The following is a 27192-nucleotide window of genomic DNA, read 5'->3' on the forward strand; positions in this document are numbered from 1 at the left end:
CACTGATCCAAGCAGCAACAAATCTGAAGAAGAAAATCCCACCTAAGTGGTGATCATGGGACTGCACAGGGGAACTGTTCTGGTATTCCAAGCAGTTTCTTTCTGGAGCACCCACTGGCAGCTAAAGCTTGGTATCTGTGAGGGACATCAAAGTAGTTTGAGAGGCTGTGGAAGTCTGAAACAAGTATCTTAGAAATACTTGATGTGGTGTGACTCCCCAGGACAAGAGGGTTCTGTGAAATCAGGCAAACATTGCAGGAAGGGGCTCTATACTTTCTGCTAAAATACAGGTCCAGACTCCTGAGGGGAATCAAGACATCATCTTGATCAAGGTTGTGAGAATGGGGTGAGCTGGGAGCTGTTGGGATACTGGTCAATGTCTATCAACGTGATGATCTGGGATTCAGGGTGTTGGACAGAGCTACAGGATCAGTAGTTGCTAGTTAGGAAAGGACATGAATTCTTTCAGATCTAGAAAGAAAGAAGCCCGTGAAATCCTCTTGCTTTTATGGGCATGTGGCTAATATGTAACATCCACTGGCTATCCTCTAAAATACACCACTGAGCTACAGGAAACTGCAGTACGGCCTGACTGGGGATTGGGGTTTTGGTGCTCTCGTGCCCACAGAGTGCAGAGCATTTGTTGGAGCTGCTGAGTGAAGAATGAGTAGGGATTGATCCTCAGAGGTCGCTATCTGGTTCTCTGCATTGAAGGCAGCAGCCAAAATGTGGCCTAGCCTGGCTGCACCATGCCATCAAACCTTTATACAGCACACAGATCCACCCGAGGGTCACAGGAGACAATGTGTACACATGCCCGTGTCCCTAGGCCTGACCCGCTGCCAGAGGCTCGGGCCTGATCTCGTAGCCAGGGCCGAGGAGGAGACACCTACGTTCCATGTACCGGATGATGCGGGCAGCCATGTCCCCAGCCCCAAAGCTGGTGATGGGCGTCAGGCGAACTTCGTAGCTCTGAGGCACTTTCAGGTTGGGCAAGATGTGCTCCAGCAGCAGGCCCTTCTCCATCTTCTGCACAGGAATGAAGGTTTGGATGGTGCTTCTCTGAGCCAGCTGCATTGAAAGAGAACACACAGTGTCACGACGATCCTGAAATTAAAAACCTGAGAGGTTCTATTCGCCATCCAACACCTTGTTTCTTCCCTTCGTATACAGGCAAGTACACCTGGTCTGTCAGAGAGTTCATCATGCCCAGTTGGGTTAAAATTCCCTGCCCTGGTACAGAGCATTGGTCAGGAACTTGAGCTTTCACCAAAGAGAAACATCCAGGTCCTTCTGACTGGGAGTACTACTTGAACTACGGGCCTGGAGCAACTCCATGTCCAGACCAATGGCTCTCAGAGGGGAGAAACGAACCCGACTAACCTGCATCAGTGCACCAAGGCTTTGCACTCATTGCAGCGTGGCATTTTGCCAAGATACCCAAGTCACTGCTGCAGCATTCATTCATTTGCTGCCTGGGCCCCGTGGCATTTCATGTGGTGCCTCACTGGGACCTGTCTGCTGCCATGTTTCCTCATCACCTTTTCATAGGATCCACCTTTAAATCCTAACCATCACTGCCTCTGCAGACCAGAGCAAGGTGTCTAGTTCAAGTCAGTGATCCTTTGCAGTCACCAACAGGCTCCCTCTTTCTCCAAAGCCCATCGAGGAAGGAGACGAGCCATGCTAGCTGAACCTTACTAGATGAACAGTGTTTGGTGTGCTAAGGCAGCAAGGACGTTTCAAGAAAAATATGGGAAAAATATCCTTGTCAAAATCACCACCACTGAAAATGATGAATTATGTGTCAGCAAAACTTCCCTGCCACAGTCATGCTTGCTTGGCGGGGGAAGGACAAGAACAAAGATCACATTGTAAAGATACAGTTCCCTGCCTGTTGTTGTGCAGTGCCTAGATCCCTGTGGCAAGATTTGGTCCGGCTCTGTTGCTGAGGCACTGGTCCTGGTAATAAGACCTCTGGTAGGGCTTTCCATGGCCCTATCTTCACTTCCCAGACACTCGGCCTTCCACTGATATATCCTCTAGGCTGACAGGTTTAATTGCAAAGGCATTTCTTCTGATAGCTGGGCCCAGGGATCATCATTAAGTCTGCAGTTATGGGACTGAAGCAGGGATGCAGGGAGGAAGGTTTACAGCAAATCCATCAGTTTGGAGAGTGTGAGGCAAGACTACGGAGCGAGGGCATGGCAGGAGTGGAGGCCATCAGGAAGGCAGGGCAGGGGAGGGAGGCAGGCAGAGCACCTGGGAACAGCTAGCGCACGCAATCCCTTCTCTGCTTGCCTCCAGCCCTACCATACGTGACTCTAAGTTCAAACTGAGAAGAAATGACTGCCTCTGAAGAGCTCACAGTGACAGAGCCCCGTTCTTTTCCAGCATGGTCAGGACCCACCACCTCACTTGAGCTGATCTACTCACTGGATGGGTGGAGCTCTCAAGCGAAGGGCAGGGCTGGACCAGATCCTGCCATGGTACTCCGGGGTCCCCTGGGGACCTGTGGTTGCTTGTGGTTCTCACAGTGAACAGCAGCTTTGTACCTGCCTTAAACAAATCAGGGTGCAAGTTGCTTGAGGAACTGCTTTTGGCACCCTCCTCCCCTGGCAAAAAGGGGCCAGAGGACTGGGAACTACTTCGGTGCCTTCCCCCATCACCGTCCCTCCCTGGGATCAGTCCCAGCGGGAAGAAGCAGGGCAGTGCCTCAGGGAACCAAGTGTGAACTTGGCACCGGGATACTGTCAGGATCCATTCGCATCAACAACACCCCATCTGCACGCACGCAGGCTGGGTGCTGATCCAACTGGCATGCCTAACGCCCAGCCCTTCCATCTGCCAGCCCGCTGCACTGCTGCTCTGCCAAGCAAGAGCAGAGCCGGCTGTCGGCAGCTCCAATCTCACCTGGGATTGTTAGCACCAGATCCCCAATTACCTGGGAGGAGAGGAGGGGGCACAAGCTAGAATTAGGGGGCTGGAGTGGTATGGCTCCTGGCACAGGGCTTTTGGGGAGCAGAGCAGGACCGGGGGCTGGCAGCAGCTCTTCCTTTCAGACTGCCTCGAGGCCTGGGCGCTGGGAAGGCAGCCAGCAAATAGGAGGGGGTCAGGAGCCATTTCCCTCGTCTAGACATAACCTTTAGAAGAGAAACAAAATGGAGAATCGAAGAGAAGCCTGAGGGTGAGGTTCAGACAGTGCAAATTCCACCTCAGCTGGGAGTTATGTGGAATTTGGGTATCTGAAGCCTCTGGGAGCAAAGTAGTCTCACGTAGTCTCCCACATCACCTAACCCAGGACACTGAGAAATCAGCCCCCAGTCTGGACTGCAAAGCTCTAGGTTCCCCACTCAAGTCTATCTGCAGGGGCACGTGGGTTTAATCAAATAAATACCTGGCTGCCACATAGGTTTGGCTCTAAATCGGAAAAGAAAAATTGCACCTATGTCCCAATGGGTCTGTCCTGCTCCCAGGTGAGACTTGTATCTCCAGGCACTAGGCAAGGCACAGCTGGTGCACTGGACACACCTCCTCTAGGCGCATAGGAGGAAAGAGTTGTGAAGGCAGAGAGAGGGAACAGACTGGAGCTCAGCACAGTTTAAAAGGCATGAAATCAGTGCAAGAGGGAACAAGGGCAAAGCTCCAGCCAGCCGCTTGCCCTGCGTGTGCAGAGCTGGTGTGGGCTTGCAGTGACTAGTACAGGTCCAGTAGAGAGCAACGTTAGGGCCAAGGGCTGGCTCTGCCTCCCCCTCCCCAAACACCCTTTGCCTCCCTGACTGCCAGCAGCAGAGCTGCGTGCATCAGTCCAGCTGGAACCCATCTTCAATCCTTTGCTCCAATCTCCCACTGCTGCTCTTCTACCATGCTGCCCTGGTATCTTCTTCCCTCCATCCCCTCTGCAGCCTCTTTCCTCCTTCTGGTCACGCTGGCCCAGTGCTCCAACTTAATGCGGCGCAGTTAATAAAGCAGAGGCAGGCACAGAGGATGGTGAAACGCTGGCCACCTTATTAGAGATGCTGAAGCCTCTGTGGAGGATCTCACGCACCAAGCTCATTCATCACCAGGCTCAGGATGCTGCCAGCAGGGCCAGAACAAGAGCACAGCACAACGCACAGCTTCATTTCTGCCTTCACCTCCTTCCATTTCAAATAATGAGAGGGAGGGGATGGGAAGAGAAAAAACAAACAAACCCACACTGTTTCTACCAGCTGGCTGCGAATATCACACAGGATGCAGAGGTGGGAACGCTCTTGCAGCACAGGTTTGCTAGAAACACCTTACAAAAGACAAAATCAGCCCAGGTGGGGCATATGTATTCACACAAACAGTATGCAAGCTGTCCCTTTCCCCATCACTTGTAAGCAATATTGGCAACCAAGGGAGAGCACGCACAAACACTCACATGTGTACTTAGCCGTCAAGCCTCCCAGAATTGCAGACTAGGTCTGACCATTCTCACTTCTCACCATCACACCCTGTTGGCAGGTCTTGTCCACCCAGTCCCCTGACTTATCCTATGAACTGGTTTGTGATCCACAGAGAGGGCTTGTGGCACTGCGGTCCCCTGAGCTGGCTTACAGTCCAGGAACGCACAGCAAGAGCCTCAGAGAGAAAAGCGAGGTGCCGCACTATCTCTGCCACCACATTTTGATCCCGGCTGGGACACTGTCTCAGCAGAGAGGTCCAAAGTACGGCACCACCATGCCTAGGCTTTCTGTTTATTAAAGGAACAAAGAATGTCGTTTTCAGACTGAGTGACATTTAAGCCAGGTATGTAACAGCTAGCAGATATAATAAAGCCTAAGCATATTAACAAACACATCCATCAATAGTTAATGTTGCACTGCTGCTCAACAAGCCACACCACGGATTCATAAGAGCACGATCACCCACGTGTGCTGGGACTTGGTGCGGCCCGAGCAGCCATGCACGCGCTCTCACAGCCTGCTGCACTCTAAGCAGCTGCACGCTTGTTTAGGGAAGAAACTGAAATCAGAAAGGAAACCTGTTTCAGCATTGGGCCCTGGGGAATCGTTGCAAACACCAGCTAGAAAAATGTACACTAAAATCGTGCAGATTCCCCAGCAAGCAGATCAGAGCAAAGGAGACGCTTGGCAGGCATCCTACTTCCCAGCACTGCTCTTCACTCCTGCTGATCTCTCCTTATTTGTCCCCCTTTTTCAACAGCTCTGCTCAGCACACAAGCTCTGCTCTCCAGCATCTTCTCTCAAAATCCTTTCTCCACGCACTCACCCTCTCTCCCGTCTTTCCTCTGCCTCCTTCCAGTTCCCGTGGCTGCTCCTTCGTTCAGCACCAACCAGAAGGGGTGGCCGCCTGCCCACTGATGCTCTCACCCCCAGCTAACTGCAGGCGTGGGGAGCTGGGGAAAACCCTGGATCCCATCCCCAGCCACGTGGGCTGAAGGCAGAGGAGATGGACACATAAAGGTGGGCCAGGGTGACCTGGCAGTCTCATACCAGCTCTCATTTTCACTCCCTGTGCATCTCCACAGGGGAGCACAACAGACAAGCGCAGTGTCCGGCATGCACGCACTTGCCCCCACCACACGCCTCCTTGCTCAGCTGTGAGCATCAGGTGGCTTTTGTACTTGCTCTGCAGTGGCAATTTGGCTGCTGCACATGGAGGTAGGAGGAGTGAGCAGGGCTGTCTTGAACCCACTACCCTGGTGAGCAGGCGTGCATCAACCAGAGTCTGTGAGGTGCCTCGAGGTGCAGGAAGCACAGGCGTCCCTTCCAAGGGGAGCACCTCACCAGGAACAATCACACCACTGGTTTTAACACGGTAACGCTAGCAGCACTTGTGGTCTTCAACTGGTGACAGCCAGGAAAGATGCTCCCAGACGCCCTGTCCTTGGGACTGGAAGGGATTGAGCTTTTTTACGGTGCTGGTGGCAACTCCTGAGATGAATGTGGGGCTCTGCAATGCAAAGCACCATGCTACTACAGCAGACATGCCTTGCCCTCAATTTCTGCTCCAACTGCACCTCCAGAGCTACAGGATCCCTTGCAGAGAGGTAACTTCAAAGAGTTTAGATGCCACAGGCTTCTCAAGATTTGAAAAAAAAAAAAAAGAAGAAAAAGGGAAAAGGTGATGACAGGATTTATGATCTGTAATCTGATCTGTATCTGATTTATGATCTGTAATCATGTCAAAGACTGAGCAAATTGCCCAAAGGCCAGACCCACAGGAGCATTTGCAGGTGCTCCATTTGCCTTGAAATGAACAGAAGTTGGGCTGGGACAATGAGCAGAGTTGTCCCCACACAGAGCTTCTCATATTAAGGTATTTAATCCTTCAGTGGCTACTGCTAGAGAAGGAGAGTCCAGGAGATTAGTTCCATGGATGAAAATAACATCACAGCAAATTCCTTGGGAACAGAGAAATTAAAAATGCTCAAAAACAGAGGCATGAGGAAGGCGGAGACAGGGAATTTAGGAACTTCTCCTGGAGATGAAGCTGCAGGATTTTCCACTGATCCTTCACTCCCACTTCTTCCCATTCACTTTCTGGCACACAACAGTGGATTGAGAGTCTGGTCCTTGACATCACCTTGGCACCACGGGACAGAGCAGAGGAAGATGGGTTTTCTTTGATGTTACATTTGGACACTAGGGATTTGATTCTTGCTCTCCGTATTTTGGCAGAGGGATAAAACCCCTGGCACTGGCCATGTCCTCCCAACTTCCAGGAGTTTAGGAAAGGGAACAGCATAGCCACCACCCTCAGGGAAGCAGCAGGGGAGGTACAGTGCTGGCTCACAGAGTCCAGTCCCCTGGCACCGCAGGGGCTACTTCTGCTCGTTTGTTTTATGAACATACCACATCCCATCTTAAAAGCCGTTCCTGTTTGGCCTGCTCCTCCTGCTGGATGGCTGTTCCAGGGCCTGACCGCCCTAATGATCTCATTTCCAGCCTGAATTTATTCACAGGCAGCTTGCACCCAGTTGATCTTGTGGCAGTATTGTCCTTTAGCTTAAATGGCCCTTTTCCCTCCCTGCTGCTTGACCCTCTGTTGTTTTCATAGACAGCAATCACACCCCCCTTCACCCTTTGCTTTGCTAGGCTAAACAAGCAGAGCACTCTGTGCTTCCTCTTGTAACACACTGTCACTTTCCCTGATCTACTCTATTATCCTTTTCTGCACGATCCCACTCACTGGGTATCCCAGCCCTGCATATAGGATGCAGTTGCTCCACGCCACCTTCCCTGGAGGTACCTTGGGCTTCACGTAGGAGTGCATTTGCCCTTTCTCCCACCTGCCTCTTACCAGCAGCTCCCGGCAGTCAGCTCATTCACCCACATCATGCCTCCACTTCAGCCATTTCCCACTGATGAGCTCCCAGCTTGTAGCAGATTCCTCTGCTAGCACTTCCCACGTTCACGACCTCGCATTTGTACTGCTGCATTTCATCCCACCTGACCCACTCAAGTAGGTTTCAGTCTCCCAGATCTTCTTTACAATAGCCTGATCTTTCACTGTGGTGTCATTACCTTCCCAATGGGTATCACACACATATTTCAGCAGCACACATCTAACAAGAGATTCTGATCTGGCTGCAAGTTATGAGCCACAGTGAAGACGTCTTCCCCCTCAGCAGGGTAGCTGCCATCTGCAAAAGCTATTTAGGTAAGTTTGGGGTAGTGGAGAAGTTTGGTTTGGATATGGAGACTTACAGTAGCTGTGACATTTCCCTACAATTTCTCATCAGACTTCCTGTGCCTGTTAGATTGGATAGAAACATGTTCCTGGGTTAGTACTTCATCACAACCTTGAAGTGAAATGATATGAAGCATAAACAGCATCAATTAAAGCTCTAGGATAAATTTAAACATGGATTCATTTCCTTTTCCTTGCTTGATGACCAATACTTATTAGGGATTTCTAGAGCAAATAATCTCACTGCAAACAAAATTGGCATCTGCTAGACAAGCACACCGGTGAGCCGAAATTCACGCCTACGTTGTTCATCAGTCAAGCACACAGGTTCAGACTCTGGGGTTAAGCAAGCATGAGTGGTCAAAGCAAATCCATTATTCAGTCTAAATGAGGAGTCCTGGAAGGTTTTCTTCCTAGACCGTCCTTAGCAGAAGGCTCCCTTTCTGGGCTGAGACATCCCTAGCTCCAAAGAGAGAAGTAACCGCGACCTTCAGTAGCTGCAGAGGACAGCTGGAGCCATCCAAGCCAGAAGACAGCCTCTCTCTCTCTCACGCAGGCAATCAGCTGCCCATCCTCATTAGGTGCCGAGAGCAGCAGTTTACAGATTCCCAGAGAAGCCAAATTGGTGCTGTCATGAATTACTGTAAGTGCTTGTTCCACACTCTTCAATAATGTCTTTCATTAGGGGCTGATCAGAAAGCAATATGTATTTTATTAGCATATGTTCCCCGGTCTAAGAAGAGCAGACCTAATCTTCACTCTGTCAGGGAGACAAAGTAAAAGCCTTAACCGAGGCACAGCATGACTGGCAATGTCATGAGCCATGGCCTTAGTGGAGCATCGCAAGGCTGCGCATCCTGAGGAGCCCAGGAGCTGGAGGAGAAGAAGGGTAAAATAGCACCTGGATTTGGTGAGGGGTGGGAAGGGAGGGAGAGTCGTATGCTCCCCAGTCTGTGCAAGGAGCCTGTGTTGGTGTCCCTGTGGCCTGAGAAGTAAAAGCAAGCCAGCTCTGCACAGCCCAAATCGTTCCAGTTTCAGTTAGGCTGAGCTCTGAGCCATATTGCCTGTAATATGGTTGAGACTTAGCAAGTGAGACCTGTGCAACCAACAGGAATTGCCACCTCCAAGGCCCCCTTTAGACACTGGCAGAGCACACTGTTAGGGCACCTTCACTCTTACAAACAACAGCTAATAAAGTATGGGGCTATTGCTTACTGGAGCAGAAGCAGCCTTTGTGTGGGACTCCGGGCTTTCGAGTCTGGTACACATACAGAAGGTATACAGGCAAGTATCACCCCAGCGCCTATGGGCCACCTCTAACTCAATTGCATTTGCAGTATTACCTCTAGTAAAGCAGGGGCAGACAGCACAGCATATGCAGGGAGAGCCATAGAAATCCTTCACGTTCCTCCATGCTGCCTGCACTGGCAGCAAGACTGCATATGCTTTGTTTCTTTCTGAAGCATGGTCAAAAAATCCTCCTAGTGCATACTCCTGCCAGTTTGTCACTAGCTACGGGAGAGATTACATCTCCCTTCCAAACCCTTCCCCCTTCACACACTTCCTCTGCTTATCTCCAACATGCTCTAGGAAGCGAGAGCCAGGAAAAAAAAACGAAAAAGGAGATGGAAACAATAGACTGAAGAGGTGGAAAATAAGGAGAGGGAATAGGGAAGGGGAAGGTGTGTAAATAAAATACTCCAAAGCAGCAGGAGGAACATGGACTGACTACTGACAACAACAGACAAGCAGAGTAAATGGGAGGAAGCTACATCACAGACTATCAGTAGGGACTCTCAAAAAGACTCGATAACCGGCATGTACCCCTTGAAGCCACTGAAGGAGTGTGGATCAGAGATGCACACAAAGGACTCACTTTTACCTTTGAGACCTAGCAAGCATTTTTCATCCTGTGCTCAGTTTTGTAAAACAGAAGCCAAGAGCCTGCTAGATACAAACAAGCACGAGGGTGTGAAAACATCATCTCAAGCCTGCAAGGCTGATACGAGGGGGTATATTGGTTGGGTGAATGTGATTATCTCTTCTCTCACATTCTCCTTACCCTGAATGAGCACTGAACAGTGGTGTTAGGAGCTAGAGATAGATGAGATTTTGTAACTAGATGTGTTTTAAGAGCATATGAGCCTTTCTAGCAAGATTATTCATACTGTTCTTCTCAGGCACTGTAACTATTCCAAACAGACCTAAGAGTGGGAAAACTGTTTTAATTATTCCCTTGTACCAGGAAAGCTAAACAATATCCTGCTTTCTCTCTTGCCCAATCAAGTGCTCGAATTGCACTGGGAACAGTTCTTATGAAAAGTGAATGTTAAAATGAAATCTCAGCGGCAACACACCTTTCGAATGGCAAGCCATGTTGTAAAGCCTTTGGCTACCCAGTTGTGGGCAGGTTACTTTACTTGGTATAATCAGAGAGGAGAAATGGTAACACGAGCCTGAGGCATGATTAACTTGCCACTGCTCACATTGCCATTTTTTCCGCAATTAGCTGATAGCAAATGATGTCTGGACCAAGAAAACCATGAATCATAATGAAGAGCAATGTGCGAATGCAAAAGGACAGAATTAGTCAGGCAAATTCATTTCTTAGGCATTGTTTGTGGGCTAAGAGAAGTCTCACTAGCAGAACTGGAAGATATTTGGCAGACCTAGGGAAAGCCTCATCCCACTGCTCCCAGGTGTTTCCACTGAACTCACCTGACCCATCTGTGCCATTCAGGGCAGTGTTGAGCATCTCTGGCCAGCCTTGCAGGAGCCACCCTGACCCTCCAGCTGACAACAACCACGGCCAGGCAGACACCTCTGCCTGCAGCAAGCAAGAGCCAGGAGGAAACTCCTGGAAACTCCATTTGCACTGGGTGGAAGCTCCACTGTTGCTGACTTAGCCAATAAACAATACATATATGAAATGAGGAAAAAGCTTCTTGCTTCCCACCCCCTCCTAACATCCATCTGGTCTGGAGCCTTTCCTTCCAGCACAGGTAGGGAGGGTCTTGTTTTAGCAGCTGCTCTTGTGGATGCATCCCCCATGGTGGATTGCTGGGGGTGAAAAGAGAGATGGCTCAGCTGCAATGACTGATGCTGTGTCCCATTTACAGGCAGGAGAGAACACAGCTGAGGCAGGATCCTGCCCTCTCTGCTCCCAGCTGCCTGTGGTACAGTTACGGCTTTACTCCCCAGGTCCTTCATAACCATCTCATTAAGACTCAAGCAGAGCTTGTCCATCAAATGCTATTGATCAGCCAGCTCTCCTTCCTCCAGCGTGTGGCTGCCACTCAGTCCCACCACGTCCCAAACTTCTCCTCCTCTCACAGCCTAAAAAGGCAGTGTCACCTCTCCCTCCCCTCGCTTTCCCTGGCTTTGCATCGTGATGGCTGTTTGAACCATCTGCTAAACACACTGCCCTGACACACTGGCTCCCTTCTGTAGCCTTTTCCACCTCCCTCAGGGCTGACTTCTCGCAGCATCACGTGTGCCACTAGCATAACTGAAGGCAACTGGCTGGAGAGCACAAATGTAATCTGCCTATTCTCGGTGCCTGCACAAATGTTGGAAAAAAAAAAAAAAAGCATCAGCGGGGGAGACTGGGGAGTTAGAGCTGAAAAAACACCTCTTCCTGCTAGAGAGGGCAGCTCAGCAGGTAGGTGGAATAGCGTTGATTTGACTTTGTCCCATACGACAGCAGCCTGTGATCAGACATCAAACTGGCAGACGGGGCAGGCAAAAAAGAAAAGAGGACTACAGAAGCTTTCCAGCAGGTGTGACTTACAAGCCTTCCCACAACAGAAGGTCTGCTTTGAAATTCAGTCCTGGGCAAACATTGCAAGGCCAAGTCACTGCAGTCCCCAGTCCTAACACCAGTGAGACAGGCCCAGCACAAACCATATCCAGTGACATGATGAATGGTAAAGGGATGTGCCCTTTCTCACACCCCACAAATCTTTTGATCCATGCAGCATCTAACAAGCAGCCAGGGGCACTATCTGCTTCTTCGTGAGAAACCACGCTCCTCTTCCTCAGGCTGGGACAGCGATGCTGTAGCAGGGAGGAGGAAAGGAAAAGGGGCTTGCACTTCCCTTTTCCATGTGCCCTGTCTATGTCTATGCATATCAAATCACGCTGTCCAGTTAAGCAGACTCTCAGTTTCACTCAGCAGGGAGGATTTCTTGGAGGAATCAGCGTCACAAGCACTTCCCATCCTCCGGGTAACACAGGTGAGTGCTGTACAGCTCACCTTTGATCCAGAGCAGGACGGCACCCTCCCCAGTTTACCTAACATAACTCCATCCTTTAATCTTATCTTCTAGTATGAAAAGGATTTAAAAGGACTTCCCAGAGAGCTTTTTAGCTATGCTCTCCTAAAGCCTCACTGCATCACCTCCCCAGCTCCTGCAGTGTCCCCCACCTGAAGACACTAGTGGGGGGACAGGCAGGATGGGGCCACGAGGATCATGGGGCCATCAGGAGCCTCGGGATGAGGGCTATGGACACAGCCCTATTCACAGACCCATCTTTGTTACCTTGGTGATGGCAGCGCCGGCCAGACAGCATGCAGTCCCTGGGAGGCAGCAACACGTTAGCCTGTTTGTTTGCAAAACGAGTTCAGCCACCCCTGCCTGTCTTACGCAGAGCTTTCTTCTTCTGTGGCCCTCAAGCAAGCTCCCCCGAAGAAAGAAGAGAAGGCTCTGGGGAGACCTTATAGTGGCCTTCCAGTCAGTACCTAAAGGGGACCTATCAGGAAAGCTGAGGAGGGACTCTGTCAGGGAGTGTAGTTATAGGACAAGAGGTAATGCCTTTAAACTAAATGAGGGTAGGTTTAGATTAGACATTAGGAAGAAGTTCTTTACCCAGAGGGTGGTGAGGCCCTGGCACAGGCTGCCCAGAGAAGCTGTGGATGCCCCATCCCTGGAAGTGCTCAGGGCCAGGCTGGATGGGGCTTTGGGCAGCCTGGGCTGGTGGGAGGTGTCCCTGCCCATGGCGGGGGGGTGGAACCAGGTGGTCTTTAAGGGCCCTTCCAACCCAAAGCATTCTGTGATTCCATGATTCTGTCACAGGGTTGCTCACAAGCATTGGAAGATGCATCCAGCTTCATTAGGCTGTGCTTGTCATGTGTCAAGGACCACCTACACGGGTTCATCAAGCTACAGTGGTGCATGAAGGGGGGAAAAACAGTAGTGTGAGCTAACAGTGCTCTGCACTAAAGCGTTATGTAGAAGCATGTGGCCTCGAGTACGGCTTACTCGTCCTCCCTCTCGAGTCGCAAAACCCCTGCTTGGTACGTGACAAGAGAGTGTGAGGGCTGGCCCTGCCCTGTCCTGCACGCCCTTGGAGGGGCAGCTGGCTCCGTGCACTAATGAGGCCCCAGGCAGCCAGCAGCTGACAGACGCTGCTGAAGTGGGCTCCGAGGAGAGCAAAAGAATGACTTGGAGGTAGAAATGAAGCGATACAGATCTGCAGCCCGTGGGCCTCGGCATAAAGACGATCCCGCTGGGTTGCAATGGCCGTCAGCAGAGTTAACCTTCCGCTCTAATCACAGTCATTAAATTCCTGCTAACGCCCCTGTCCTATGTATGTCCAAACAGCTCTGTTACCTGTCACCTCCCCTCACGGTGAGCCCGGCTCCCCACCGCCACAGCTCTCATTAACGCCGCTCTGGCTGGCTGATGAGGCGAGTGGCAGCCTGCTCTGGAGCCCAGATGAGTTTTGTGGACAGCAGGGGATGTTTATCCAACATGGAGGGAATGAAAGTACAAACAAAGAGTGGCCGCACAATTACTCAGGCATCGCGTAGGGCCACACTCATTAAAGACAGTCTCCCTGACAGGAATTAATCTGAAGTGACAACCCAGTGAGCTAAATTAGCACATGGGTCCGGGCTTGGCCGGGTGCAAATCACAGGGGTCTGTCTGCCAGGTAGGGCTGAGCCTGTTCCACAGAGGGGAAAGGCAGGAAGGTGTTAAGCTGGCCTTCTTCTGCCCAGGTCTGCGTATAAGAAGGTGCAGGGGAAACGGCAGCCTCGGGTCTCCTCGAGGGGCACGATGAAGATTAAAGTCTCCTTCTGTGCTGATACCTTCTCCTTCCTCTTTCTCCTGCAGCCTCAGGTCACAGATGGGTTCCAGCTCATTACGTGCACAGTAATTCTGCCACTATCCCCTGCAACCGTAACCACCAGCCCAGCTCAGATCTTTCCTCCAGGATGCAACCTGCTTGCAGTATTAGATGGCTTCTCATTTCTCTTTAATGTTAGAGCAGAGCTCTGGGAGGGGATAAAATACACAGAGAGAAACAAGCAACTTAAAAGGTTTTTTATTTTTTAAGCAAAGATCTGGTTTGAGGAGGCTGCTTTGAATCCCCAAGCAATGAAAAGCATTTTCAGTTGGAATGCAGTGGCTCAGTGCCTTTCCATGCTACAAGAGCACAGAGAAGAAAAAAGCTGACCAAGCAATCACCCCAAAGCCTTCTGGATCAGCCCACAACCAAATGACCCAAGGCTATGGACTCATTAAGTTCACTAGCTAGAGTGAAGTAAGACAGACGGCATTTGGACCAGTTGCCTTGGAGCAAGAAAGGGAAAACCTCCCAAACCCCCAGAACAGCTATCTGTGAGGCACCTGAAGTTTTCCCCACGGAATTGGCACTCAATGCTACGCTGCTGCCTAGCCCACCTGACTGCTGCACTCCAGGAAATCACAGCCTATTTACCAAGACATACAACGGAGGCTTTGCAAGAAGCTTGCTCCACAATGGTATCGTATGTGCTTTGCCTGGGTCAGTGGCTCCAAGCTGTCAGGCTGTTTATTAGGTTTTAATCTAAGATTAATTCTTATTCTACTGGAACTGGTGCGTCTGCTGTGCCACTCAGCCTGCGCCGCAGTGCTGGGAACAATCGGCTCCTATGGAAATGCACCTGCCTGTGTTGCTGGAAGCCCCCATGCATTACTTAGGAAACCAAATTCCCCCAGACTCCCTGCAATCCCCGCAGGAATGCCCAGCCAGCCGGTGGAAGCTGTTGAACAGGGAGAGTTGGAAGAGCCACAGCACCAACCAATTAATAAGCAGCACTTTTGCTCTCACCCAGCCCCACTTTCAGCAGCTGCAGCAAGCAAATTTAATTCAAGGGTTCCCAGGTGCCTTGCAAAGCATTCTGCGACTTAGGGATCTTCACATTACATATGCCAAGAGCTCTTCAAGCAAACTGGGGAGAGCAAAAGGAAAACCAGCAAAGCATGTCACAGTCAGTGGGCATCCCAGCTGGCTACTCTTTGAACATCAGCTCAGCAATAGTTAACTTCCCCCCAGACAGCCCCTCACCACCCAGCAGGTACCCTGAGAGGTGTGCTGTTCGAATCTCCTTCATCCTTAGGACACAGAAGAGCACTTGGCCATAGAGACCAGGGAGCTCCCACAGAGCTGGAGGAGGAGCTGGCTGGGTAAGCTTTCATCAGCTTGATGACGACAATAAATCAATGAATAAATCAATTACTTGTAATGTCTTTTTTTTTTTTTTTTTTTTTTTTTTTTTTTTTTTTAAGTCTGGGGAGAATATCCACTTCAATCCCAGCTCTCTGGGAGGGTTTTCGTGCCACCCCCAGCTAGAACCTGGAAGCCGTAGCATCCAGTGAGGATGGTGCACAGGCAACCAGCAGCTCATCATGAGATGCAAGTGGCTTTGTAGGAGGAGGGCCAGGAGGCAATACTGTGAACTCTTTCCAGACTGCTTCCTGCTTGTGGTCAACAGAATTTGGGAACAAAACTCGCCTGCTTCCTCCTTGCTCTACTGTCCATTATTCAGATCCAAGCCACGAAAATGGGAACTGTAGCCATTTCTAAGCACCTCCCATACATGAGATTAGATTACAGCAGGGTCACAGTACAACACTCCTCCAAAATACACTGCTCAAGAGTCAATACTATGCAGTGCTACTGCACAAGAAACATTAACAGCAATAACTGACAGGGTGTGAAAAAAATCAAAAGGTTTTACTTTCACGGGCACTCAGCTTCCTTTATGTCATAACTTAAAGCAGAAATGTGGCTTTTCCTTCTCTTAATCCCTTTCAGTAGGAGCTCAATGAGGACAAGATCCGAGATTACTTTTAGGCACTATGCAAAAGGAAAAAACCTCAATATCACGGGAGAAAGATAAAAATCACAAATTAGTTTGTTGAGTTGCTGTGCTGATAATAGCAAAACTTGGCTAACGGGGAAGGGGTACTATGACAAACTGCCTTCATTATTAGAGGCTCCCCTGTGTCCTGCATTATTATTAAGCACTGACAATGTGCTCTGCGCTGTATGAATAACAAACAAAGGCTGTCCCACCCCAGAGAGCTCACAAGCAAACGGAGACATAAAACTGAAGCCTACTGTGCAGAACTAGAGGAGAGAGACACTGGGATCTTTTTAATTATTTTGTTTTCTATCTGCAGTAAACAAACTTCTTACAAAATGCATTTGCTTCCAAGCTACTAGTGAATGGTAAGAACCGCCAATTTTAAGTGTCCCCATTTTTAAAATGTGTTGAATGCAGGCACTTTGCTGAGCTTGGATGAAAGTACCTGGCAATCCTGCTAGGTTAATGTGCTCTTTAAAAACATCAGACTCTTTCACCTAACCTTCTCCAACCAGTCATCTCTTCAATGTTCCCTCAGTTCACCCCCCACCCCACCTGCCCCTGCTCTGGCATGATTTCTCTTCAGATTCAGAAAACCTTGAAACCCACTTCTCTTCCCCTGCAGAGTTGATATAGTCCCAATAGCTTCATTACTGAGACAGTATGAAAGCCCTTTTGCAACACAAACAGACACTGACTTTTTCCTGCAGTTCCTGCCTGGAGAGCTCTTCAGCTTATTCCCTTTATTTCATACAAGTGGGGAGGGTAGAATTCCACTTGCTTGAATCTTTGGCCTATAAAATCTCTAAAACCTACTAATGACTGTGGGCTTTTGTTCATATTAAAACCCCCTTCAGAACACTGAGCATTAACAGTCTGAGGGGAGGCAGTGGGGCTTTGAAAGCTCTCGATTGTACCCAACACCTGACTTAATGAACACTGAGCTGTGTACTCAGCCTCTCTCTCCCATTCAGCAGGGAAGGCACAAGACCATCAGGGTCTGGCAGTTTCCTCAGCTACAGCTCTTAATCAGCAAGAAGACATTGATGGAGCTGCTTTCTGAGGTTCTCTTCCCAAGAGCAAGCACTGAAGCTCCAGAAGAGCAGACCTTACCTGCCTGACTTCCAGGCGATACTTGAGGATGGGATCCACAGCATCAGGCTCCTTCTGCGTCCACTGCAAGATGTAAGAGTAATTCTTGGATTGCTTCTGGCTCAAGGTGGGGTTGGGAGTATCATAGTAAAACTCTGGGCTGTAAGCTTTTGCTGAAGGAAAAAAAAAGGAGGAAAGTAAAGTGTGGGATGGAAGGGGAACATAAATTACAGAGATGCGGTGCGAGTGGAAGGGGACTGCTCACCCAATTTGCCTTTGACATGGCAAATCCCTTTAATATTCTAGTTGGTGTTGCATTGACATGCTAAACTGTTCATGGCATCTTTCTCTGTGGATCACTACTGCTTTCCCAGCCTAACCTTCTGGGAGGGTTCACAGACCCGCAACACCAGTGGGGCATGACCAACACCCGAAAAGGTGGGAACAGCTTCAGTTCTCCAGCTGGAACCAGCTGTCATATTTTCTGTCTTGCTTTTGTAGTTTGGATTGAGGTAACAGCTTTAAACCGGCACTTCTCCTCTTTCATCTGCTGCTTTACAGAGTCCCCTGCTAACAATCCCTGAAGAAAGACCATTTGGCCAGTAGGTCATAGGAAAAGCATTATTTATCACACAGGGACCATGGCATTTAAAAGGAGACCTTGTTCCTTCTGCATCTCCTCTGCCCTGGCGGCATAGTGCTCCAGCCTCTTTGTAACGTGACAGTCAACTCTGCAGCAAAGGGGGTGTTGACCTCAGCCAGGGTGAAAACAGCAGGAGCTTTGGCAAGGGCAGAGATGTCTTTTCTAAACCCACCTCTCCTCTTAAAAACAGAGGGCAGCAGGAGGAAAAGAAACACAGAAGAAACAATGTACTGGAGAGAAATTGGATGGTTCAGAGAATAAGGGATTTCCCATCATTTCCCCAGCTACTGCTGTCCTGAACCAGTAACAAACAGGGCTTGAAAGCTGGCTGCCTGCAAAGCCCATCCAGTTTGCTGGAAGTGACTGAGAGCCCTCCCTGGCACTGCCCTGCCAAATCTGCGCCACAGCGCTGCCACAACGCAATGCTGGCTGCAGCCCAGCGGGCAGCAGGCATGGCTGGACACCAGAAGGACAGCAAGTTTAAGCTTATACAGAGAGATACTACAGGCTCAAGCATTCTCCTTCACCATTATATGACAAGACTCTCCCAAAATGTCACCATGTCCACACAAATGAATTTTGGCTTAAATGTTGCACCCAGTTCCTCAGAGTGAGTCACTAACAACTTGAGGTCTTACCCCAAACGGGCTTGTTTGAGATTACCTTCCCTTCTCCCTGTGCAATTCAATTTTTGGGAGGTTCTGGGCAAGGCAGGAGCTGGCCCTGAACCCAAAGCCTCCTTTCTGAGGTCAGGTCCAATCCGGACCTGCACAGACCAGAAACGCGTAGAGCAGAGCAGACACAAACCGCATCTCCCCAAGCAGTCTGCCGCACCTTGCCACTTGAATCACGGGTCCTGCCATTCAGTGTGGTTATAATTAGGCTCGAAAGGATTCAATGTTTATTTTTTATGAACTCGGATAATATTGATGTTTATTTCCAAGTCCTTTTTTTCTTATTATTTTTATTGACTTGAATTTTTGCACAAGCAAGAAGTTCAGAACCACCTCAGAGACTAATTGCTGCTTATTCAACTTGTATTGACTGTGGAAGTCAAGCTTCATAATGGATTCAGAAATAAAATCAGAACTGATGATAATCATAATCTTGCATGATATTAATTCCTTATTAATTGACTCTAAAATAGAAATAGAAGCTAAAAAAAAAATGCTTCCAATAGAAAGGAAGCACATCAAAATACTTTTGGAACTTCCTTTCTGGAAACTTTTACCATTGCCAGAAAGTTTTGTCTTTTTCTTTCAGCTGACAGGAAGAGCTAAAGGTTATTCACTCAGTCTTTCAGGGCTTTTGTGAGCTTGCAGATAGTGGGAGAGCAGCTGGTGACCAGTATGGGTGGCCCTGATAACTTGCTCAAGGGAGTGGGTTGGATGCCTCACTATTATTTCAAAATATTACCAAAAAAGCTAATCTTTCATCCACAGAAGAAACTAATCCCATCCCATAGACCTTGGCAGGTTTATGTACTCTGTTTCCAGTATGTCTGAACGCCTCATAGTCACAACTGAGTCACTGCCTCCCCATCAGACAGGAAGGTTCATGGACCTTCTTTCACAGAATAGGAACAAAAAGAGACTATGCTGTTCCTCCACAGAGGAAGTCTGTAGCAAAAGTGAATTTAAACTAGAGCTCAAGTGCCCTAGTCCAGCCACTGGATTATTTTTCATATTGCTCTAGAGGTTCAGAAGGTCTAATCGATTTGTAGCTGTGCAGGATGCAGGCAGAGATGTTTGGAGCTGAAAAGCCAGCATCACCTATCAACACCTTAGAAGAAGAGGAAAGATGCAGAAAAACAAATGCTTGCAGCTTTCCAGATGAGGGCTCTGTAGGGATGACCACTGCTTTCTGCTGAGGGGATCTTTTCTCATGGGGCATGCCATAGCACATAGGATGGCAGTGTGTACTTGTTACTACTTCCAGCAAGAAATTGAGAACCTGGGAGTGTTCCCGAACTTGTTAAGAACAAAGTTCGCCCTGATGCATGGCTCGTAGTGAGGTATAGTTTGCCATGTAGTTAGTGAGATGAGAATTGCAAGCATACGAAGAAAGATTAGGTAGCCAAGGCTCTGAAGCATAATCCACTGCCAGACAAATTCTGGGAGACACCCACAGTTGAGGGTAAGGTCCTGAAAAATGTTCCAAAGAATAGAAATGGCTTGGGTTGCCCCATTCCTGAGAACTTCTCAGAGTTACAGCATAACTGAGCTTCTCCAGACCCCAGGAAAGATTTAAAGATTTGCTTTAAAGTCTGACCTCTTTGCATATTATTTATTCTCTCTCTCTCTCTCTTTTATTTTTATTTTTTTTTCCCAGCCCTGTCTTGACGTGTATTATACATTGGCCCTATTCTGGAAAAACAATATTTTGGCTGAATTTACTGTTTATTAAGGCAACTTCATCTGAGAGCTTGTCTAGAATCTGGTGCCCAAGTCAATTCTGAGGTCATGGGAAAAACAGATTTAATGATCAGTTAGAGAGGCTAGGTCAGATGTGTGGTTTTAGATGCTATAACTCTGCCATCCCTCTCTGCAGTTGCAGGTGCTAGAAAGCAGCCCTGGTGCATGCTGGAAAACAAAACAAAACTGAGCAGTAAATCCACTAGTACTAGTATCCAACCCCAGATCATGTTTGTCCTAGCAGACATTGTGATACAAAGACAGCCTGGAATCTCAGGGAAGGTATAGGAACACATGGTACCGTTTGTTTGTTTGTTTGTTTCAGAGGGGAAATTAGGTGTTTTTGGAGACTGCTGGCAGGATGTAGAGCCTTTCAGTCGTCCTTGGTCGATACTTACCTACCAAGCTTGAAAATACTACTACCAAGCCTGAAAGCTGATGACAGCCTTCAGTTTTAGTCCCATATCTTTCAGGCAAATTTCTGAATACTGCTAACACACAACAGAGGCTGGCACTAACTGCCCTGGGTCCATCCCAGACTTGAAGGGCTGCCTGGATGATGGAGACACAAGTCCCTGTGGGCTTACGGAAAGTCACCCCTCCTGAACACAGTACCATGTACAAAGAAGGTAGCAGAAGTGGGCCATGTTGCTTGTACCAGCATTTACTGGGATCAAGCTTCCCACCTCCGTACCCCCATCTAGCAGCTCGCTCCCACGTGCGCTCTGTGACTTACCAGACACCTGGAAGAGGCAGGCGGAGACCCCCACGTCATTAGAAATGCTGCACTCGTAGTTGCCGCTGGTCTCCCGGCTCACACTGTCCACCTTCAGCTCCGAGTAGTCCTGCTGCTCCACCGGGGGCTGCGCCAGGAGGGTCCCGTTGAAGCGCCAGACGGAGGTGGCCACCTTCATGGGGCTGCCCTTCAGCATGGTGCAGCGCAGGGTGACGCTGCGCCCCACGCCCTGGCGCACGTCCTGGAAGGCTGGCTCCACCACCGGCGGGACTGGGGACCGAACAGAGCAACAGACAGGGATGCCATCAGCGGACAGCCACCATGGCACTGTCTCTGAAGAGACAGGCGCCAGTTATTTCTGAGGGGATATTTGTTTTCTGTCCGGAGACAGATTTGTCGGACTAAAAGCAGCGATAACCACCTGGCATCTCCTTCTGACTGGGCTGGAGCCACCTATCAACTCCCTGCCACTTATTAGGTAGGGTTTTTTTAGCAAGTTCTCATCCCATGGGGAGACTGAGCACCACAGTTTGGGTTCAGTCCTTGGATCCCAGTCAGAATAACCACGGTCCTCATTCCTCATATGCAGCATAAACCACACCACCCAAGCAGGCAGGTACACTCACAGGCGGTAACATTCATATCCTTCTGTTCAGTGTCCAACAGGGCTACCAGAGACACCACGTTCAGATGGAGAGATGAACATTGTGTGTCCTCAGACCTCAAGGGATGTTAGAGGAATGCATCAATACAATACACCAGGGACTGGCTACCAGGACCCTTGGTCCTATTCTAATCTCTACCAGCAATGCCCTGATGTCATGAGGTGAATCACTTCTCTCCGTGCCAGTTTCTGTGCCAGTTACATGAGAGTGATGATATGTGGATGTCTTCCTAGCAAAGGAGGTTAACTCTCATTCTTTAGCACTTGCAAAAAATTACAGGAACCTCATGATTTGGGCATGGCTGAGGCAGGTCTGTGTTGGTATTGCTTGGGTCAACAACCTTATTTAACACAGTGGCAGAGGACCTCAGTCTCCACAGCCATCTGGTGGACATGTTTCATATGCAATAAGATCTTAATTAAAACACTGGAGCATGGGAATAACCAGCAACTCTCCCTCTAAAATGAGAAAAGTCTTCCTGAACACAAAGCAGCTGTTAGCCCAAACGGACAAGAGGGAGAACAGATTTATAGCAGCTCCGGCACAATCACAACTCACCTTCTCTGGGCTCAGAGCACCTACTCTTCCACTGACAACTTCCTACAAAGCACCTGTCCCCTCTGAATGTTTGCAGAGCTTCCAAGCATGGGTCCCCAAACCTGCAACATGCAGCCGTCCCCTCCCACAGCCTGATCCCAGCAAGGCCCTCCTGCAGCTCTGTAACACTGGTGACTTCTCCATCAGCCTCCGTGTAGGTCTGCCATGCAGTGTCCTCTCCCTATGGACACTGCCGAATCTGTGGGTATGCGTCATACGAGCACTCCCTCCACCCGGCAGCCCCGCTCAGCTGTGACTGATTGTTTTCTAGGTATCTGTTCTCAGCTCTCAGGCTCTGGGCCCTTTACTGCACTTAAGTGGATTAAAAGCAACCCTTGACTGAGCTCACGTTGCCGTGCTGAGTGGCATGGTCAGCTCATTACAGATGGCTTTGCTAGCAATGTGTCTCAGCGGGTGCTCCAAGCACTGACTTGCCTTTGGCTCGCATGTCTCCCACCTCACGGTGAGAATTATGTGAGAAGTTGTTTGATTAGACCTAGTGCCATGAATGTGTCATCTCCATCCCTAGCTGCTATCCCATTTCTTGGGTCACATCTGCTCCTTAATTGAAGATGGTGGGGTCTCACATTATAATCAAGGCCGGCTGGTGACACAGGGAAAAGAAAAAAAAAAGAAAGAAAAAGAAAAAGAAAAATGGGAGACAGAAGAGAAAGGAAGGTTTAAAAATAACATGTCACAGCAGCTCCAGGTGTGCTCAAAACAATCCACATCACAAAAGGGAGAGAGAGGAATGGGAGACGAGCACCATGTGTGGAGCTGAGATAAAGGAAGAGAAAAGGTCTGAAAGAGGACAAAGAGCCCCCCACAAGGCCATAGCCTGTGCCCCTCTGTTAGGGAGGGCCTGGGGCTCGGAAAGGGACACAGAGGAGTGGGGCTGGGACCGTCCAGATGTTTCCTTAGGTCCCAGGAACAGCAGGGCAGCCATGGATGCGGAAGATATTTAATCTTCTTCATCTGGGAAATGGGATTTACTTGGTTTGCACTGGGACAGGCTCAGGACCTATATTATCACCTTATGAAGGGAATGTCTTAAAGTACCTACACAGTAAAAACTGATTCTATTTTCTCCTCTTGCCTCTGGCACTAGGAAACACCCAACAAGCACTGACCGTGCAGATGGTCCTGAAGCCCCTGAGTTTTTTGGAGAGAGAGCAGAAGGAGGTCATCCCATGAGCACAAAGGATGCAGCACCATGGCAAGGGGCAGCTGGTGCTGAAGGATGCCAGCAGTTATGAAAAAAATGAATGGTCAACAGCAATTACAGAGCCAGACATCAGCTCTGGCCCCGACAACTGCTGGGGAGCCCACACTTCTGCAGGTAGGCTACACATAAAAGGGAGACCCGTGACCAAGGCGGGGATTCAGATTGCAAACCTCATCGGATAACCACATGGCCTGTTCTCATTCTCAGCTTAACACAAAAGAAAGCTTGTTTAAATGAGCTGGTACTCTGACTGCCTCGGAGCAGAGCCCTCCAACACGACTCCTGCACAGACACCTTGGGGGAGCTGCAGGAAATGATAATGATTTTCCAGGTGCCTCTGACACCCACAGGGAAGCAGCATCCCTGCTGGCTGTAAGGGAACTGATCTGCTGCGCACAGCAATATCGGGCTGTTCTGGTGCTCTTTGGGGAGTCTGGGAATCAGATCCAGTTTTTAGTCTGCTTCCAAAGGAGGGTCCTTGTCCAGAAGCTCCTGAAATGCCTTCCCCTGTCTCCCTGATCTCCAGCGCAGGCAGCTGAGGTGCTCTGTTAAGCAGCAACCACATCCCAGGCGGCAGCTTGCTACACTTCAAGAGGGAGGTGAAAAAAAACCCAAAAACAACCAACCCTTTGCATACACAGGGCACCAGGATTCCCTGGTAGGCATCACAGCAAAAAAATACAGGCGATTACTGCTTTCTCTCAGCACAGCTTAGCTCCGAAAGAGCTAGCCAGCAGGAGGAGCGATGCAGGGGGTGAAGAGGGCAGCGCATTGCTGTTGTAGGCTACGATGGAGGAGCAAGGCTCCTCTGGCAACCTTGTTAAGATGCGGCTGCTGTGAGAAACAAGGCAGGGCAGCCTGCCTTCACAGTAGAATTATTGTGCAACAGAAGAAAACATAATCACTCACCTGCTCGTTAGGAGCAAATCAAATCAGCCCAACACAGGCGGCCTACTCCAGTGTGCCAGGCACCGGGACGCAAAGCCGGGCTGCAGGCAGCTCCCTTGCTGTGAGCCCGAGCAGATGCTCTGCTCTGAAGGGGTTGCTAAACTGGCATGGTGTTCACAATGATGAAGGGCAAGAGCGAGGGAAGCACAACAAAGAAGTGTCAAGTGCCAGGGGGTGTTGCTTTGTACCCCAATAAGCTCTCATTTTCTTGGTTCCATTGGAAATGCAGCACTGAAATGCACTGTCCTGCCAGATGAGTGAGGAAAGCATTGGCCGCTGGGCTGTGGCCAAGTCTGCAAATACTTGTTTTAAGAGTCCATTCTTATTTTAGCCTTGTGGAAAGGAGGACTGTTCTTCTTCACAAGACTCAGAGCATTTACTGGAGAGACCACAGTCTTTGTGCAGTGTTACCTTGTGGTTCTACTCAGGCACGGCTCAGGGAGGGTTACTCCGTGATCCCTGTGATGCCATCTGCTTGCTGCAGGTTTCCACCAAGCTCAGATGCCTCCAGAAGGCATCTACTTGTGTCAAGGATGTTTCACCCACCAAGGATTAAGTCAGAGCACCCCAGGATGGCAGCAATGAACCATGAACAAACACCTTCTACTCTGCCCTCCAGAGTCCAGTCATCATTTACATTTCTATTTAAATCTGGAAAGTACAGCACTTAACATAAGCTATGAAAATAGCAAGCCTTGCTAGGTTAGAAAGCAGCTTGATTTTCAGCAGCTCTCAGCCTAATCTGCTGAATGAGTCCCTCCAAGCTTAGCCATGCAATTACAGCGCCAGTGGGACTCCTGCTTGCAGGCTCCACCTCACCCTGTGTGTGTGAGCTGATAATTGACCACTCATTTATGGAATTAAAACTGCAAAGGACACACAGAAAATCTGGTATGAAAGACTGCACTTTCTGCTTAGTTTCAATTATTAGCTGTGTTTTGTTACCCAAAGTGGCTAAATATATCCGACCATAATTTTTCTCTGGAAAAGAAATCAGCATGGGCTGCTATCAAGGCCTTACGGAACATATATGACTCTATCCAACATCCATTTACATTCTGGTAGGTACCCTCCTGCAGTCGTACTGGATTTATCTAGATAACAAAAGCAATGCCAGCAGAGGATACCCTTTTTATCTGGTTCCTGGTCCCATAATCCAGGGTGCTAGATATGTCACAGGCATCATGATGCTGCACTCTTGCCTTCACAGCTGGTAGAAAACTCCATGGTTTGAGTTCCAGGAGAGACCACAGCTCTCCACCCAAACCAGAGGGAAGCTCTTTTGTTGCCACAAGGCTGAGAAGTCACAGCTGAGTAATTCTATTCCCTCCAGTAGCACCCATAATCCACACACCAATAACGCACACTGGGCACCAGCCAAAGCGGTTTTCCATTTGGAGACAAATATCCAACTAATATGTGCAAGCTCAGTCTCCTCTGCTTGTTTCTGAGATATAATTGAGTAGTTAGGAGGGGGGAGATGGAGGAAGGCTAGCTCAACCAATCTGAGCCAGAATATCTTTCATCTTCTATGCCTTTTGCCTTTGCACTCCAGTTTCCCCACGTATAAGGAGATAAAATGTGTATTTCTGCAAAATGCTTGAAAGCCAAGTTGCAAGTATTGTTATTTCAAACAAAACAAATTTGTTTGAGTACATTTTCTGCCAGACAAGTGGGTGGAGGAAGAAGAGGAGCAGGGCTCAGAGCAGAGCAGGGTTAGCTCTGTGCTAGTTGACTGCTTTTAAAAGAAGAACAAATGAAATAAATTCACTACCAGCTGTTCTGCTTTCCTCTTCTCTGAACTTTCCAAGCCAATTAGCTCAACCTGTCTTCACCTTGTTTTAATAAAGAGGGATTTGCTAAAGGATTTCCTCTTCTGCATGATGAGCTGTGGTGATTAATACATGAGATCCCCTAGCTCACTTTGCAAAGTGCTTTCAAGAAAGTCCATCCTGGGTGGGAATTTCCCGACCTTCTGCCTCATATTTATGTCTCCTCAAAAAAGATCTGTCCCAGACATGCTGGAACTCCACTCAGACTCACTGCCCAATTAATTCATGCTAACAAGACACTACAAAGACGAGCATTCCCTCGCAGCGTAAAGCCACCTCATTCCCATGCCTCACTTACCTTCAAGTGCCTGCTTTCAAAACAGTGCGCTCCCCTAATTGAAACAGATGAGTGGGAAAGGATGATGTATGTGCAGAAGACATACACATTTGTATGTGAAATGCATGCTGTTAATCCTCCCCCCACCCCCACAAAACCCAATTAAAAATGTTATTCACAAAAGAAATAAAGAGGGCAAGAGAGTGGGCATGCCTATTTCAGGACTAATGCCTACAATTACTGCCTGACCAATGACATAACCCAAATCTAGACCTTGCAGGAAAATGTTGTCTCTAACTCACAGGCAATTTTGCTGGTTATGGCATAGTGAAGCAGGATGACAGCTACCCCAGATCTGGGATTCTCTTGCCCACCCACACACCCACAAGGGGAAGTCCTCCCATTTGAAACAGCGTCAGACCACCAACTCTCCACTCAGGTTTTGCTTCTGTCTCCTAAAAGATAACGAGATGCCAGCTCATACCCATGCATCCATTATTACATGCTTCTGTTTAACAAATTGGGCTGGCACTGACATCCTGCTCCCAATAGCATATAAATAGTTTAGATGCAAACATTCACTAACAGTCAGCCAATGATACTCTTTCCCCAAAAGCTTCCCACATGCATTAACTTTTGGCAGAGAACCAGTTATCTTACTACTCAATAATTCATAGGTGAGCTACTCAGCTGGGTAGTTCTGGGAATAAAGAAACCCACTGCCAGTGCAAACTAAGGAGAAACAAAACAAAACAAACAAAAATCAATTAAAAAAAAACAAAAACAAACAAACAAAAATGCCAACAAAGAACGAAATGGGATTCTTCTTCCAGAATGGAGAATCCACATCTTTCTTCCTACTTCAGGGTTTAATCAGTAGTTTTTTTTGTTACCATCTAACTTCATTTCCTTGCTGTAGTTTAAACCTATTGCACGTCATCCCCGTAGC

General features: G+C 48.8%; 1 protein-coding gene and 1 long non-coding RNA gene across 4 annotated transcripts in view; one reads left to right on the forward strand and one right to left on the reverse strand.

The window, feature by feature from the left end:
* MDGA1 (MAM domain containing glycosylphosphatidylinositol anchor 1) overlaps positions 1-27192 on the reverse strand; it is a 134934-nt gene that overhangs the window by 27644 nt on the left and 80098 nt on the right. For all 3 annotated transcript variants that reach the window (XM_083831627.1, XM_083831626.1, XM_083831628.1), the window contains exons 9-11: positions 20700-20969; positions 16928-17079; positions 894-1071 (exon numbers count right to left, since the gene is read on the reverse strand). In XM_083831627.1, the coding sequence (XP_083687753.1) occupies positions 894-1071; positions 16928-17079; positions 20700-20969 (600 nt within the window). The remainder of the gene's footprint in view (positions 1-893; positions 1072-16927; positions 17080-20699; positions 20970-27192) is intronic.
* Positions 22248-25644, forward strand: LOC310897741. The gene is made up of 3 exons (XR_014582521.1): positions 22248-22957; positions 23070-23300; positions 23394-25644. It is a non-coding gene; the product is annotated as an uncharacterized lncRNA (long non-coding RNA).

This window comes from Anser anser (assembly GCF_964211835.1).
Source record: "Anser anser genome assembly, chromosome: 3".
Lineage (NCBI taxonomy): Eukaryota > Metazoa > Chordata > Aves > Anseriformes > Anatidae > Anser > Anser anser.